Raw genomic sequence first — 18052 nt, forward strand, 5'->3', positions numbered from 1 at the left:
TCCTGAAGTCTCCTAGGTAGCATTTACCTCTTTGCTACTTCCCTTATCTCAGGGGGGTGACATGGATTGCCCTTGTTCCAGCAACACCCTAGTCTTTACCTGTAGAGAAGGGTGTTGGCTCAATTATCAGTAGAATGGCCTATGAATTTACTGTATCCGTTTTCACAAGATGCAATGCACATTCCCTTCTATTGGGGACCTGACATCACTTACAGAGGATCTGCCGTGACAATGATAGTAATTATCCTAAGGGAGCTTCTTCTCTCCATGGAAGTGGAAGAACATCACACTAAGTGTGAAAAAATTCACATTCCGGAAAGCGAGGAACATATTTCAGATCATATCACTCAAAATTATACTATCTCTCACCTCTCACACAAAGATAAAATATAATAGATTATAATATATCTCTTTGGCCCTGAGAAAGTTTATCTGTCCCTCGTGAGATCACTACCAAAGTATTTCTTCTAGTGATTTTACACACACGCAACAAATGTGCACACACATCTAACACCTCAGATAGAATACATTCAGTAAGGCTTATGAAATACCATTCATTATTATATGTAGTATTTGTATTTAGGAATAAATCATTGTAGACCAAGTGGTACCCAGGTAACTAATGAGCCACAGATGAAAACCCTCACTTGAGGAGCCTTCTGAAATATTCTCTTGTACATACCCTTTCAATTTATTTTATTGTTCTTGCTTTTGCCCTGTCTCAATCTCTTCAGTGTACTTGCATCTACGCAGATGCTGTATTTGATTCATTGCTTTTATTAGTGCATTTGCCATTGATTGATTAGTTCTTCGTATTAGTACTTTTTCTATTGATTGATTGCAGATGAAGTGACTATTTGACCTTTAATTATGAGGCTTCCTATTGAAAATGACATTGAGCTATGGCTTCACATAATCCATCTGGAAAGCCTGACATGATGCCATTCCCTGGAGTTCGTTCAGGAAGAAAGAGGAGGCCTGAAGGAAGCACCGAGCTATCACTGTGCCTCATCTAAAACAATACTCCGGGGCTTGCATGCTGCTCTCCTATAGTTTTAGCTCAGGGTTGGAGGTAATTTTATATTTGTCAAGACAGCATCCCTTGCAGTGGGTTGCCTTAAAAGCTGTGAACTCTCCCAAATTCTCCTCTAGTTTGATGTTGATATTTGTAGAATAATGACAAGGTATTTTACGTAGCAGAGATTGAAGAACGGTATATACCCTGGTTAACAACGGCTCAGTGCACAGTCAGTCAATAGATCTCATCAGAAAGAAATTCGATCCAAGATACTCTGTGGAATTAGTAGTTTACTTCTATTTTATTTTATCTTTTTCTCTTGAGTATTCAAATCACTTTGCTTATCTAGAGTTCCAATACATGTGAAAAACATTCTCAAGACACCTCAAAAGAGAATGTTTCAGGAGGTTTGAGATCCCTTCATATAAGTTTATATTAGTTTTTAATGTTTTTAAATAGCAAAATGAAAGCACATACTCCCATAGCATGTCAACTGACTATTGACAGTCAGTTGTGAGATTCTCAGTCATTTATTTCTAGAAGCATTTCTGAAGTGGAAGAATGCTATTTAAAGTTTAGAGAATCATGATGAATGCTTATTAAAAGCCCACCATATGTCTTACCGTTTATAGACACTATGGACAAGGGCGAATCAAGGCAGGGATTCCCTCACACTGTTTAGACTTCACTATATGAATCTATGGTTGCAGTTGCACAGCTGAATTGTGACAAGAAACTATGCATTAAGCAAAAAGAATATAACTTTTTGGTAGACCTGGGATTCTGCAGAGTGGAGAGAACACATACCTGATTCTAGCCTGGATTCCAGTTCCATTGATCTCACCAAAAGCTGGAACAAATCATGTAACTGCTGCGGGCCTCAGTTTCCTCATCTGTAAAATGAGAAGATGGACAAAACGATACCTGACATTCCTCCCAGGCTTAAGTTTCCATAGTCTGTGCTCAGTGACTGTTTCCGTTCTAGAACCACTGCCCTGCTGTGTGTGAAAGGGAAAAGAGCTTGCGAACGGTTGTGTAAATAATGTTACATTATTGCAGGAAAAGAAATACAGCTTTTGCTTCTTCCAAATACGGCTTTTGCTTCTTCCAAAAGAGGTTAAAAAATACCTTCACCCTCCAAAGAGTTTCATAGAAGAAACAAAGTCTGCAACGGATCTTATTTTCAGTTTTCCTTGGAAGCTACTGGAGAATGCTACAGGATTACCCATAACTTGGGCTGGAAAGATCACTTAATAACATCTGCATTATTTTCTCAAGAGGAAATGGGATTGAAATATAAAAGTTTTCACTTCTGCTATTCTTTTCCCCTAAAGCTTATCTGTGATTCTATTTGGCACACAGAGACTATTATCTTTTTTTTTTTTTTAATGTTTATTTATTTTTGAGAGAGAGAGCGAGACAGAGTGTGAGCAGGGGAGGGGCAGAGAGAGAGGGAGACACAGGAACCGAAGCAGGTTCTAGGCTCTGAGCTGTCAGCATAGAGCCCCACGTGGGGTTCAAACTCACAGACCACAAGATCATGACCTGAGCTGAGGTCAGATGCTCAACCGACTGAGACACCCAGGCGCCCCAACAGAGGCTATTATCTTAATAAAACTTGCCCCACAATTGGGAAGCAAGCTTTGAGCTCATTAAATCATATGACCTGAAAACCTTGAATATTAGCAGGTCAGTAACATTATTTTGCCTACAAAGAAATGAGAGCATGGAAAATTTTACAAACTTAACCCCAGATCATATAACTAATAGAGACTGGATGCCCAGCCTCCTGATTTCCAGAACTGCATTGTATAATAAGATATGAAAGCACTTGGAAAACCAAAAAGTACTATACTGATTCCAAATATTGTAAATGTGCATTCTCGGTGTGAATTTGAATTATTTTATTAATTGCTTAAGGAAGAAAATCACTTCTGATCACATTGCTAGTTATAAAACAGTTTTAAATACTTAATATCTATAATTGTTCCCATAGGCATATATTTCCATGCGGCCCAGTCAGAAACTGGCATTCATTCCTTCTACCTTCTATAGTAACAAAAGGTTATATTCTATTTAAAGTGAGTCTTGATGAGCCAGCCTCTCCATTTCACGTGAGGCATCACTGTCTGACCTTTTTCTTGCAAACTAAGAGCCACAGTGCTGTATGACAGTAAACTATAAAGTGGAAAGAGAAGTCCAGAGAAGAGACAGAAAATAGAAGTTTGTGTCTGGGTCGTAGCCATAAATATGTATCTGTCCTGTGGTTTGCCACTGGAGTTACAGTTCCATAAGGAAAGGCAGTTCGGGGACCTCTGCATTTGACAGATTCTTAAAGATGCCACTGAAATTATAGACAGAGTAGATTTTGCTACTGCGCTGAAGAAAAGTGAGGGAGTGTCTGTCATTTTGTACCATTTTTTGATCCATATAAAGAAAGAAATGTAAGTGCTCAAAGTGGTATGCTTATGTTTCTCAGAGGTTTGTGGATTGTTTTGCTTTGAATTTTTGATTCTGAATTTGGTGTCTGAAAATCGTTGCTAATACATCTAGACTTAGGTAATAAAGATTTAAGAAGTTCCCAGGTTCTAGGCGGCAAGTATGAAATGAAAAATAGTAAAACTTCTTTGTTGTTTTGTCTTACTTAGCTTAGCCTGACCCTCAAGTACCATTAATCTTAATGATGTGCCAGGAGCTGTTCACCTGGAGATCAGTGCCCTGCTACCCACATTTCCCCTCCTCCTCGTTTCCTATGCCAGAGACTGTCAAACGTGTTAAATTAACAACCTACAGTTAGAGATACATTTTACAGTGTCATCAAGTACACATTGCTTGTGTGTAAAAAGTTTTACAAAACCCCATTCACTCTTATTTTATATGATGCATTCCATATTCTATCCAAGTGGTAGATAAAACCCATTACATTGACTTGCAGTTCCTTAATGGGTCATAACCCAAGGCTGGAAACTATTACCTTATACCTTTTTGGTAAGATTTTATTCCCTTCCTCAAATAGTTACCATATAGGCTTAAGCGTCCACTGTCTTTTTTCAGTTGAGCTTTAACCCAAATTTCTGATACCATGTGGAGACCAGAGCTAAATTAAGACTCAGAATAATTCTTGATTTATGGTAATATAAGATCACCTGCATTTAGATTTTTATTAATCCAGCTTATGTTACAGAGTCTCTGTACCTTTTTTTGGATTTACTTTTTAATTGTGTCTCTATTCATCATGTTTTCAATAGTAGTGGGAATAAAAATAACAGCTAACAGTACTTGAGTACTTAATAGGCAAACACTGTGCTATGTGCTTGTTACATGAAGTAATTTACTTGAAAATACTTTTGTGTCCAGTGTGGGATCATGTAGGCACTAGTTAGTTCAGAGTTCAGCTCTAGGGACAGCCAGTTGCTCTAATGGAAAATTCTCACCGGAGTGTTCGGCTACTATTTTATCAGAAAGGAAATACTGCAGAGGCAGCTATAACACATGCTTTTGTGATCTGTATCTCTGTCAACCAGAGATTTTGCTAATGAGTATAATGAATTCTGAAATGGGTTTGTATTGATGAAATTACTGACTTGTTACTTTGCATGATAAATGTTATAAATGCACTCTGACTAATAAGTATACTGCCTGAAAACTTTAGAGACACTTCCTACTTGCCTCAAAGAACCTAGCAAACCCAGTAGCTTGAATATGAAATCCTCCGGGCTGTGCTGGAGGCTTATCCCTACGTGGTTCTGTGCCCCACTACTATTAGGAGGATGTGTGGTTGCCTGAGGCTGACTGGAAGGGTCATGGAATCCTGTGCTGGAACGTAGCCGTGTGTGCTTTGAGAGGGGCTAGTGAGAGCGCTTGAAAGGTCAGAGCCAGGGCCTTGAGTTGACAGGATAGGTTGTATAAACTGTTTCTATGTGTGACTACGAATATGTGTTGAGTTAAAAACACCTGTATGTGTGGCAGCTTACTTTCATTCAAACCTGCTGGCAAGCTTGTGGGGGCCTAGCTCATCTTCACCCATTCTTAAAATTCTTGGGTGGCTCAGTCGGTTAAGCGTCCGACTTCGGCTCAGGTCATGGTCTCGCGGTTTGAGTTCGGGCCCTGCTTCAGGCTCTGTGCTGACAGCTTGGAGCCTGGAGCCTGCTTCGGATTCTGTGTCTCCCCTTCTCTCTGCCCCTTCCATGCTCATGCTCTGTCTCTCTCTGTCTCTCAATAATAAATAAACGTCTAAAAAAAAATTAAAAAAAAATTTATTTCTGTGGCCACTACACATTATCTGCCAGAAAGAATCTGGAACTTATGCGTGACCAACCTGGTGGAGGTCACCTCCCAAATAGTCCTTTACACACACCAGCTCACATCACTCCCGCAATCATCCTGGATAAGGAAAGTGAGGCTCCTAAGTGATCAGCAGCTTGCCCAAGTCACATGACCCAGGGGGCAGAGCCAGAACTTACACGAGGTCTCGCCCTCAGCCGCTGTGCTGTGCTGCAACGACAGTTCTACAGAGAGTATTGTGCTCTAGTACCAGTCCTGTGGGCTACTAGCTATGAACAGTTTAGGCTAGATGATCTATGGGGCCCTTCTAGTTCTAGCATTCAATAATTCTCTGATTTTGAAAGGTACTCAGCTTTAGAATCTTGAGCCCTTCAGAGGGATACCTTAAGATCAACATTTCAACAAGGGTGGCCCTCTAAATTACAGCAAGTCACTTCCTTTGAAGAAGAAGAAGAAGAAAAAAAGAGATTACTGCACCTCATCTGATTCAGAATTTTTAAGAATAAGACCCTGAAGTCCGATTTTTGAAACACACCAAAAAACAGTATTTTGCACACGAAAGTTTAAGAGGCATCATAATACATGCATCGAGAATCACCTCTCAGTTTCCAGAATGCTGGCTCACCTGCCCAGACCTTTAGGGAAGTGTTTGACATAGTAGAGCATTCAGGCAAATTTTGTGTAAGTGCTTTTTGATGGTAATGGAAACTAGTTTGGGTCAGCTTGGCTTGGTTGGTTTGGGTTGTTTGGGTTTTTTTGTTTGTTTGTTTGTTTGTGTTTGTTTTTGACTTTAGTCTGGCCATGATGTGCCCCAATTGTAGATACTTTTTATTTCATTATTAGCCAAAAGGAGATACTTAGGACACAGATGCTCATGACATACTCCCAAGTACTCTAAGAAAATAAAATTTTACAAACAACTCAGTAGGCTTGGACACTGATTTCTCAAGGCCACTCACTTTCTCGTTCCATGGCTCCAGTGTGTGATATTGTGGTTATGTCTAAGAAGGATGAAAACTTGCTCCTGTTTTCCCAATCTGTACTTATATTTTTGCCTGAACTTCAAAGGCCTTTTGATTTCCCTTTGTATGAATGTGGTCAAAGCGCAGCTTTTGGATGTGGAAGTATGCCAGTATTTCACAAGGCATAGCCTGATCAGAGGAAAACCCTTCACTCAGCAGCCACACCCCCAGTGCTCACTCCAGAAGCCTCCAGAAGTGAGGCTTGCTTTCTTTAAGCTTAAAGTAAAGTTTAAGCATATTGAAAATAATTTCAGCATGCCTGGTAGTTGAAGGTTGTCCGTATAGAAGTCCCTTGATGAAAGGAAATAGATATGAATTTCCCCCCCAAAATCTTACAGTGTAATTCATACCATGGAAAGATTCAAAAAGAAAATAAGAGGGGAGGAGAGGGGAGGGGAGGGGAGGGGAGGGGAGGGGAGGGGAGGAGAGGAGAGGAGAGGAGAGGAGAGGAGAGGAGAGGAGAGGAGAGGAGAGGAGAGGAGAGGAGAGGAGGGGGGAGAGGAGAGGAGAACCACAAGCCCTTATCCAGAATCCGTAGACAGATGAAGGCCAGTGGAGTCTTGGCCACACCCTAGGTTGGAAGTTTCAGTTCCTGTGGCAATCCTCAGTAGCTACCATTCTCAAAAGTTGTAGGAATGCTTCTGACATCACCCTGGGTGTTTCAGTGGCAAGCCCCTTCCCCGCCCAGTCCTGTAAACTACTAAATCTGAGCTCCACAATACTATCTCATAGTGCTCTTTCTAACCATAATCGAAACCCTAATCACAATCATTTGGGTGGTGCTGACTCTATGCCAGATGACCGTACTAGGTACTTGACAAGCCCTGCCTCACTAAAACCTCCAACTTTGAGGTGGCCTCCCTTTGAGACAGTTGTTTTAACCTCCTTTTCAGCAGATGTGGAAACTGAGGGGATTAGGGTTAGATCACCCGATCATATAGCTGGCAGAGGGCATGATCAGGATTTAAAACCAGGTCTCTGATGTCAAAGACCAGGTCCTTTCCATCATGCCACCCAGGATTCTAGAAACACCTGAGAATGATGTGTCAGCCATCCACCGCTCGTTCAGTCTCGGTGGCAGGGTGGGAGCAAGAGGAGCCGTCGTTTACCTGCACCAGCTGCACTGCCGCTGGACTGGGCTTGCAGTGGCACTGAAAACTACGTACCTTACCTTACATGCTTTGAAAGTCAACTTAGTGGCATTAAGTTAGTGGAAACTTTTAATTCCCAGTTTTCTTTATTTCCAAGTAAAAAACCACCAGTCATGGAAGTAGCTCTAAAGAGATTAATTGTACCCGTTAATAACCAAATCATGCACCCTCAGTCATATACACGCCACGCTTCTGAGAGGGAAACGGCACAAGAGGTGAGGGGAACACGCTGTGGCGTTCTGGAGCTTGTCCTTTGTGAGGAGGCCTTCGCCCCGTCCAGGAGAGCTGACAGCGGCCCCTGGCCCAGTGCTTCCTGCTATCTCTACACTCGCTGTCAGTTGCCGAGGGGTTTGGTCTTTACTATTATTATTATTCATATTTAGAAAGTTTGCCTGTAGCAGTCCTAAAATGTGCATCACAGGACAGCAGCTGTTTACCGTGTTTGAAGTGAAGACGCTCACCCAGGAGATCTCATTCACTTGAAGTTCATATCTCTCAATCTCCACTTGCAAACAGAGACCTGTGAATAACATTTGTCATTTCAGAGTTGCATCTCTCCAATTATTTATTGGGTTGTGTCTCTTCCAGAAGTTCCCTTAATTGAGCCAGACACTATAAACCGGTTTGTGTGTATTTAATGACAGCCAGCTCCATGCTCCTTTACAGTGAGGAATAAACGAGCCTGCAGCTGCAAAACGAGGGGGACACCCACAGCCTCCTTGTCCCCATCTACAGCCCCATCCAGACAACTCCAGCCAGAAGTTAGAGTTAGCTGCCCACTTTTTAAAGCCATGGGGTACCAGGGGGGTTTTTGACAAGCTACCTTGGGGGCAAGAGGAGACGTAAAATTGGACACAGCTCAGAAGAGGCCGAGGCCTCAGAAAGCCAGCTCATTTGGAATGTCATCTCTCCTGAAGCTGAGCATGGCAACGATACTGTAGCAGCGACATTTCTCAGAGCTGCCCCTGCTGCACGTTCCCACCATGTACTGGTTCTCTGTGTGCTATGACTGGTCTACTCTGGTGCAAGCACTCTAGTACTGCTAGAGCAGACATTCTAAATATTAATGAAAAACAAACCCCTTGAGGGGAAGGAAAAAAGAAAAAAAAAAAAAGAGGTTAGAGTGGGAGAGAGCCAAAGCATAAGAGACTCTTAAAAACTGAGAACAAACTGAGGGGTGATGGGGGGTGGGAGGGAGGGGAGGGTGGGTGATGGGTATTGAGGAGGGCACCTTTTGGGATGAGCACTGGGTGTTGTATGGAAGCCAATTTGACAATAAATTTCATATATTGAAAAAAAGAAAAAAACAAACCCCTCGACACTGGCAGTGAGTGCAAAAACAGGAAGCAATGGTGCCGATGAAAAGGTGCTTTTGAAACACAATTTTCTTGATTCGTTCATTCACTCACCAAGTGTTTTTTAGTGCCTACTATATGTTGGGTCCTGTTCCAGGTCCTATGGGCTGCAGCAGTGAACAAAGTACAAAAAAGTTCTTGCCCTTACTAGCTTCCTTTCTAGTGGGATTAAACAGACACTTAAGCATAGAACATATCCGATGATGGTTAAGTGTTATACAGAAAAATAAAACCAGGAAGGAAAATAAGGAGTGCCAGGGTGGAGATGGGAAGGTTTTAGGCTGAAAGAGGGTGTTGGATCGAAGACCTAAAGGAAACAGGGAGCAAGTCACATGGGTATTTAGGGGAAGGAGATTCCAAGTGGAGGGAGCAGTGAGGGTGTGGGGCCTGGGGCAACACTATGTGCCTGGCAAGTTGGAGGATGAGGAGGGGGCCGGTATTCAAGAAACAGAATGAGTGAGGGAGAGAGCTATAGGAGACATGGTACAAGGGGTAGGAGAAGGGCGAGTGATATTGTGTAAGACCTTGTTGGCCACTGTAAGGACCTACATTTTACTCAGGATGAGAGTGGAAGTCATTGGAAGGTTTTGAGTACACTAGTAGATCTTGAGTAGACAAGATCCAGCTTCCACTTTGAAAGGATCCCTATGGCTGCTGTGTTAATAAAAGCCTGGGGTTGGATGGATGGAAGGGTACAATAGTGAGAAACAGGAAGGCCAATTAAGAAGCTTTAATCCAGATAGGAGTTTAAGGTCAAAGGCAATTCAAAGGTGGGAGTGGTATTGGATTTTGGACATATTCTGAACACAGAGCCTATAGGGCTTCCTATAAACTAGATATGCTTATAAGAGAAAGGAGAATTAAAGATATTCTAAGGTGTTTGGCCTGAGGGTCTGGAAGGATGGAGTTGCCATTTACTGGATTCGGGAAGATGGCAAAGGAACAGATTTTGGTGGCTGAAGAGGGATGTGGGGGCAAGTCAAGAGTTCCATTTTGAACATGTTAAGTTTGAGATCTCTTAACATCCAATGGAGAGTTGGCCTTGTAAGTGTGGGGCTTTCATCACATAGAGGTTATTTTAAGCTCTCAGACTGGATGAGGTCACTAAGGACTATGGAGATAGAGGAGAAAGGAGCTCGGAGGACTGAGCCCTGAGGCACTCCAGAGGTTAGAGGGGATATGAAATTATTTTGATAGTAAAATGATCTGAAATTCTAAATCAGCCAAACATATTGACATCCAAACTTGCAGGCCTGTTTTCTTCTGCCTTATAAGGCTGAGGGGAACATTAAATCAGAAAGTAGATATGAAGACACTTTGAAACATTAAAGGGAGAAGGCTCCGCTGTTTATCTGCTAATGCTAGGCACTGTATTAGGCACATAAGTTGCCTTTATCTCATGTAAGCTTCACAGTAGCCCTGCACAGTAGGTATTATTGAGCACACTGTCCAAGGTAGAAAGTTCTGCTTCAGTGAGGTCAGATATTTACCCCAATCCACATAGACTAAAGAGCAGAGCCTACAGCATACAGGCCCATCTGTGCCTCCAGCATCCTCCAGAGTCCTCTTGCTCCCCCCTTCTACCAGACCTGGCTTCTCAGCCCAGCTCACATTAGAATCATCTGGGAGCTGTCCAATAACCGTGATGCCCTGACCTCGCCCCACAGCGATTACTTCTGAATCTCTCAGGATGGACCCAGCATCATAGTTCCTGACAGCCACCCAGGTGATTCTAATGTGTAGCAGGGGCTGAGAACTACCGCATCAGACTACTTTCTGCGTCTATGTGCATTTATGCACTACTGTGTTTCAAAAAGACTGCAATTTAGAGGGCGCCTGGGTGACTCAGTCAGTTAAGCGTCCGACTTCAGCTCAGGTCACGATCTCGCGGTTTCTGAGTCCAAGCCCTGCGCTGACAGCTCAGAGCCTGGAGCCTGCTTTGGATTCTGTGTCTCCCTCTCAGCCCTTTCCCTGCTCGTGCTCTGTCTCAAAAATAAATAAACATTAAAAAAAAATTTTTTTTAAAGACTGCAATTTAAGATTATCCCTACTGATTTGTTGATAAAAGTGGCCATTTGTCTGTACTGACTTGTGAAAACCACAATTCTCTTAGATGTGTGAAGTACTCAGAGGTTAAGGAGAACTGAGGGGATTAGACAAACATCATTATTTCCAGAAATGGCTCCAAGGGCTTTCTTAATTTCTTCCTCTGCCTAAAAGCCTTCTAAATGAGGCCTTAACTCTCCAATTTTTATATATTCAGAATAGATAAAGAGCAGGAGGAGGTTAGTAGGACATCACCTAGCTAAGTTAAACCACAGAAACCTGAGTGAACATTTTTAAAACAGTTGGATTTAAAAATAAATAATGCTAATTTCTAATCCCCAAATCAAAACTGCCTTGTTTTGTGTCAGTTCTTTAATTCTTTTGTGTCAGAAGACATCTCTTCTGATGTTGATGTTCATCATAAACATTGTATCATCAAGAAGAAAATTACTGCCAGAGGGTGATTAACAGCCATGTTGACAAAAGAAAGAATGTATCTTAAAAAAATAATGTGCATTTGGGTCACAGCTGATCACATATACCACTTAACTAAGACTTGAAAGCCTTCCAGAAGTTCCACCGTCCACTGTTAAGAGCATTAACAGTGCAAAATTTTAGGGAGCACTAAGTTTAGAGGGTGGCGGGAGAATCCACGAAAGCACGTGTCACATCCATCTGCTTCTCTGATGTGCCTCAGACTGAAAAGATTGGAGTGTTTTTCTTCATTTATATAAAAACACATCTAAAAACTTCTGTAAAATTAAGCAAGCCTTTCCAGAGCCGGAGTTCGGTGAGTTCTGTTCTGAACCAGGGGCCACTTCTGTATTGGTGATCATGTTAAATATATTCTGATGACCTTGTGTTATATTTGTCATACGAAAGTCTCAATCTATTTTTGATGTTTTCATGTCCTGTGAGCATGAATATTAGCCAGATATTCTCGTAAGAAGACAAAAGACTCTTCCTTCACAGCCTAGAAAAGGAAAAAAAAGTCATGTCCATCTACTTCCTGCCCACCTTGTCTCCATAAATATGGTGACCCCATCCTGGAAGACACAGCCGGCGTTTGAATGAAGCCTCCCTGGCTCAGTTCTTTAATTCATTCTTGAATTCCCTGCTTGCTAATTACTCCTACAACGCTGTCAGACAGGTGAAGGTGTACCTAATCTTCCGAGGCAGAAACCTTCAATTGGTAGAGTTAAATGTTTCATTGTCAGCATCTGGTGAGTCGGCTCAGGCCATTCATTAAACGTCTTTTCCAATCAGAACGTACCTGTTTCAGAACAGAAATAACACCAGCTGCTCATTTTGGTCTTTTCTTGCATCTTTATTTACATAAAACTTTCAGCAAAGCGATGGGATTACAGCCCAGGTAACTGAAGACTAAAACACAATCTATTATTTTCCTAAAGGGCCAAAAATGATCATAAGCCACCTTTCATTTGAAGCAAGTAAAAGGCCGGTCACATAGGCACCTTTGTTGAAAGGCGTACCTCTCTTTTCCTTTCAGACTTCTCTTGTGTAAATATTATTTTTCTTAGGTTTCACCCTCTTGTTTTCGATGTTAATATTATCAAGCATCTCTTTTCTCTGGGGTTCCTAAGTACCCCAACAAATAAGCATTTCAGGCATTGCAAGCACAGAGTATGGTTGAAGACCACAGACGCTGGAGCCAGTCTGTCTGTATTCACATCCCAGCTACGTCCAGTCACTAGCTGTGCGTGGCCTTGGGGAAATTTGTACTGATTGCGACCTCGGTTTCCTCATCTGAAAAGTGGAAACAAGAATGGTAGCTTTACTCACACCGGAAACATGAGGAGTGAATGAACTGATGTTTGCACCCTCTCAGAATGGTACCTGACACATAGTAACCTGTGTAATTATCTTCTGTACCCTGTAGTGCCTTTCCAACACACAAATGAAGGTCAAAAATGTCCATGAACTCAATGGAGCACCTGGGTGGCTCAGTCGGTTAAACATCCGATTCTTGATTTCAGTTCAGGTCATGATCTCACTGTTCGTGAGTTCGAGCCGCGCTGACAGTGTGGAGCCTGCTTGGGATGCTCTCTCTCCCTCTCTCTCTACCCCTCCCCTGCTGGTATGCACGTTCTCTCTCTCTTAAAATAAATAAATAAATAAACTTAAAAAAAAAAAATCTATGAACTCCAGATATGACTTCTGAAGTTCTGTACGAGGTGGGATTGTTGAAAGACTGAAACATGGTACTGCTCTCTCTTTTCTAAAGCTTTTGATTACTGGAAAGGTGGTTCCTTTTTCTTAATAATGGCCTTAGATGTGTAGTTTGTAACCTTGTATTTGTTAATTGTCCTGCTCTTGCAGACCTAATTCTCCCTTTTGGATTAAAAAAATATATATTCTTGAATTACGGTTTTGAAAGATCAAGGATAAATGTCTAAAGTTTCACATCAGAAAAGACATCTGACATTTAAAGTCTTCCTAAGTGTGGAGGGGAGGGTGGCCGGAGAGCAGCGTGAGCCCCTGAGAGGAAAGCAGAGGGGGTGTTTGAGGCCAGTTTGTGACGCACGTTTGCTGACGTCTCCTGTGTGGATTGTAAAGTGTCCCTTCCCCTCTCATACGCCAGCTACAGAGATAACCCTATGACATATTTTGGGCTTCAGAGGTTAGAAATTAAAATTCCATTAGTAGATATCTGTTAAACTGGTGCAGGATTGCCGTGTTTTTCTGCCAGAGGCCTAGCCAAGGGGGTTCGTCAGAGATCCCGGAGCTGCTGTTGTTGCCTTTGTATTGAGCAGTTTGGAAATGTTCAACATCTGTGTGGGTTCCGTGAACCCACTGGGGCAGTGGGGAAAGTGCGAGAGAGCTCCTATCTGCATATGTTATTTAGTCGTACCTCATTTTGGATGCCTCTTTGTATAAAAAGGACACAAATGTCTTCTTCTGTGTGTCATAAAGCAGCAGTAGGCTTTCTGATGCTGTAGTGGGGTAACGCCAAAGATAATAGGGCAGGAGATTGCAGTTAAGGATGGAATGACACAAAAAGACCAGGGAGGAAAGTGAAATGTAAATCATTGGCAAGGGTGAGGCAGTGTAATCTGCATATTAAAGTACCTTGGAGAATTTGCACAAAAGACCAGTTATTTAGATGGGAGTGAGGAGAAGATCTGTGACATCCTGTCCGCAGTCCTGAGGGAATCTGCAGGAAGTTGACTTGCCAGCCTTCAGAACATTCCAGATGGGTTTGGAAGGCTGGGGGGAGGGGATTGGGGGAGGAGTTCTAGAATAGCCAGGATTGTAAGCAGAATAGAATTCTGGGGGCTGTGCAGACTAAATAGCAGCTGCTCCAAAAGGCCACACCTTAGGGTAGCTCTTGACGGACCTAGCAGGCCTCTACAAGCCAAGCCATAACCATTCAACCTCGAAGCAGATGGCCTTTCGTTTTACCCCCTCCAAACCAGAGACAAAAATCGGAATAACACAAATGTTCACTGAATCCATTTGCCTAACAACTGTTTCCCTAGACAGCAGTGCTGCATTTTCTCGCTGCCATGTGTCATGATTTTGTGACTGCGTGGAATTTGCTCTTTGCCTTGATTTGGCCTGGTATCCTCTATCTTCTCTCCCTATTAAATGAGTAACAGCATACACTCCTTGAAGGCAGTGGAAGGGGGCGATTGCCCATTTATTCCCTGCACCTAGAAGATTGTCTGACACGTAATGGACTTTGTACATTGTTTCACTTACTGTCTATTAAAAAAGACAAAAGCCCCAAACCTACAGAGTAGGTACACTTTACAGATGTGAAAACTGAGGCTAAATAACTTGCCCAACCAAGGCCACACAGGTGGTAAGTGGTGCACGTGCTGACCCAGGGCTCTTTGACTTCTGTGTCAGGCTTCTTAACTCCTACACTGACCTGCCTCACGTAGGTTACTGGATATAATAAATTATAAATGGCTGCATGAAAATGACAGCTATATTACTGAAAATTAGCTCGCTTTAGGTAAATCTCACCTGAAAGCCTTTTCTAACCAAATTCTAAAACTTGTTGCACTTTATCATGGTATCATTTTGTGCTCTAGAAATGGCATGTAATTGCTCCCTTGTTTAGTAATTGGGATAAATTAGTGCCAGTGAGTTTGACGTTTTGTGAGTACTTGTCTCTAAAGAGAAAGACTGTGTGTGTGTGTGTGTGTGTGTGTGTGCACGCGTGTGTGAGAAGGGAACACAGAGATTGGCATTTAGTGATGTGGGAGAAGAGTGTCTTAAACAGCGACTGCGTTCCTGGGTTACATTATGACTGGGGAGACCATCTATCCCAATGACTTTTAAAGGCAAACATGGGCTTTTCTGAGAGATTCACTGAGGAAGAGATAGAATTCAATAACAATGTGTAGGACATTTAGATAGTAAACTTATGGATGTTTCTAACTAAGAACAGACTAAACAAAAGTGGGAAATCACCATGACGACGGAAGAGAGAAGCAACTGGATTCCAGATTTGCCAGCAGCTTTCTCCAAACCTCAGTGAAAAGTCTGAGAAAGCATTTAAATGGAAAACAAGTCATGTGAATTCAGGCGAATGAACCCCTGAAAGACAGGAAGTGATCCAGGTGATTGGAATACACGCTATCTTTGCTAAGTGGGAATGTGAGTGTCATATTAGACTTCGAGGGACGCAGAGGCTGTTTTCCAACATACTTCCTCTCCTACTCCACAATTTAGTACTCATTTCAAATTTCGTGTTCCTCAGTCAGTCCAGTTTCTTTCCTTCCTGCAATAGCAAGTGTATTTTGTCCTAGGAAATACAGTCCTCTCCCCAAGGAGTGTGTGAATGCACTCTCTTTGCAATCTAGCAAAGCAGCTAGTATTTATTTGTTCCATATCCTGTCTTCTTAAATAGGAAACATTACTTTAGTATCTATTCTTAAGTAATCAATCATTTATTAAGTACCAGTCCTGTGCTGAAATACTGCAGGAGTTTAAAAGAAGAATGCTATACTCTGCCTATGGTCAGGGGAAAACAAAACCTACACCAAAGAAAATAATGGCAACATAAGCAAATGCTAGTTTATCTGATGCAGGAGGAAGAGCATCTTCTTGCCTCAAAAGACGAAGAAATCAGTAGGGAGGCCACCTTCACGGTAGAGGAAATATAAAGCTGAGCCTGGATGAACCCATAGGATTTAGGTGCATAGAGAGAAAGGGCAAGATCCAGCAGAGGCTGGGCTTTCACAAAGACAAGAAAGTGCTAGACCTGAGCTGAGAACTGCAATTGACAACTGAAAGTTTGGTTTAATGGAGTTGGCATAGCTCAGTGATTACAAGTAAATAGACTGAGGTCCAGTTCCTCCTCTACTGAAATGCATGATGCATGATGTCAGGCAAGCCACTTAACTGCTCTCAACCTCAGTTCCCTCATGCCTAAATGGGAAAATTGCCCCCACTCCATAGGGCTGTTGCAAGGATTAAATGAGATAATGCAGGCAAAGCACTTCGCACGCGGTAAGCACTTACAAAATGGTGCTGGTAGTAACTGTTTTTCACTGAAGTTGAATAGGTAGAGAACGTGATGAATGGGCACTGGACAGTCATTGTAATTCTTGAGCAGGGTATTGGCTTTAATTAATGTGGGTTGTAGGAAGATTAATCTGGCCGTGGTTTGGAGGATTGATGAAGGGAAGACTCTGAAGATGGGTTATGTCAGGAGGCTATAAGAGTAATCTCAGCTTGCCTTTATGAGGTACGGAATTAGGAAGGTGGCAGTAAAAACCGAGGGGGAAGGGGAGTGGCAGGCGGAGGAAAGAATCTACAGATTTCGGTGGCTTGATCTAGGGGTAAGAAGAGAAATGGGGTTGGTCGAAGATAATTCCCAAACTTTGAGTTGTAGAAACTGGGGAAGCCAGTGACAGAACGGGTTACACTCACCATGCTGACATTTGTCCCTCTGGTGGAGGAAAGCTGAGGTATCAGGGCAAGAGCTACAGGAAGGTGAGCCCCAGGAAGGCAGAGGCCTTGGCGGTGCTACTGACCTTATATGGTCAGCACCTAGAACAGTGACTCACACAGGGCAGAGGCCCAAAAAGTATATTTTAACGAAGGAATGGATGGATGGGTGGATGGACGGATGGTGAGAACATTGTGCACCTACAGGTAAGTAAACTGAACTATGATATGAAGTAGATAGTTTTTATGTCGCAAACAATAGAGCAGCCTTCTGCCTTCAGTGTGGGCTAAATCAAAGTCCGTGTTTAATCTGGAAAGATAAATGTTTCCCAAGGAACAATTAAAAACTGCCCATCCAATAGAACATAGAAACTGTTGAAGCTTGAACACTAATACAAAGGGAATTTTCTAATTCAGAGAACATAAAATAAACATATTTAAAATAGGAAGGAAAAAAAAACTTGCTCTTGTACGTATTGTTTTATCCTTTCCATCCTGGGTATAGGATAAAAGAAACCCCTTACTCGCTTGTTAGAAGAAGAAAGCCCTCACTTGAAGTTCCTACTTGGCAGATGTCAGTTGAAAGCCCTGCTTATGGAATGTGCCGCAGTGTCAAACTCTGTTGGATAATTTTAGACGAATGTGTCATGTGTGACATGGAAATATGGCATGCTGTACATTACTGATTTCCCAAGTGTTTGGAGCAGGTAGTAATGTGCTGGGAAAGTGCTCTTTATCTATCCACACAGTGTACTTGTAGAGCAATGGGAAAATGCTTTTGGTGGAAATTACTTTAGTCAGAAAAAGAATCCATTTACAATATGCGCCTTCTAACATCTTTCAGACAATGCATTGTATTAAAGAGGCATTTTTTGATTAATGTTTTATAAACATTTTTCAGCATGACAGCTTAAAGCCCCTGTAAAATTGTAAATGCAGGCATAGTGTTCGCTTCCATAAAGTCAAATGCCATCTCATAAAGTCTAGTTGGATCCTGTCAACCATGGTGACACAGAATCAGTACCTGGGAGCATTAAAATTAATTTGCTTCATTTATATTACTGCAGTGATAGCAAGATGAAAAGAGTCCTATATTTAAATTTTACTTTAAAAAGAAAACTCTTTCTAGTAAGTTTGTTTTTTGTTTTTTGTTTTTTTTTAATTATTGCCATTTTTTCCCCCTACTTAAAGAAGATAATGAAAACGGAGTGATAGTCTGCACGATAAATTTATGGTGGGATCTGGAAAAAT

General features: G+C 42.0%; 1 protein-coding gene across 5 annotated transcripts in view; it reads left to right on the plus strand.

Moving 5' to 3' along the window:
- Positions 1-18052, plus strand: part of SLC10A7 (solute carrier family 10 member 7) — a 250490-nt gene that overhangs the window by 222564 nt on the left and 9874 nt on the right. Inside the window, exon 11 of one of the 5 annotated variants that reach the window (XM_019420816.2) lies at positions 3672-5116. The exons of the other annotated variants lie outside the window; for them this stretch is intronic. Coding sequence (XP_019276361.1) covers positions 3672-3676 — 5 coding nt within the window. The 3' untranslated portion in view covers positions 3677-5116. Of the gene's footprint in view, positions 1-3671; positions 5117-18052 lie in introns of those variants that run through there. 5 annotated transcript variants of the gene reach the window in all.

The sequence above is a fragment of the Panthera pardus genome, unplaced genomic scaffold (assembly GCF_024362965.1).
Source record: "Panthera pardus isolate Hobbes unplaced genomic scaffold, ASM2436296v1 HiC_scaffold_13, whole genome shotgun sequence".
Classification (NCBI taxonomy): Eukaryota; Metazoa; Chordata; class Mammalia; order Carnivora; family Felidae; genus Panthera; species Panthera pardus.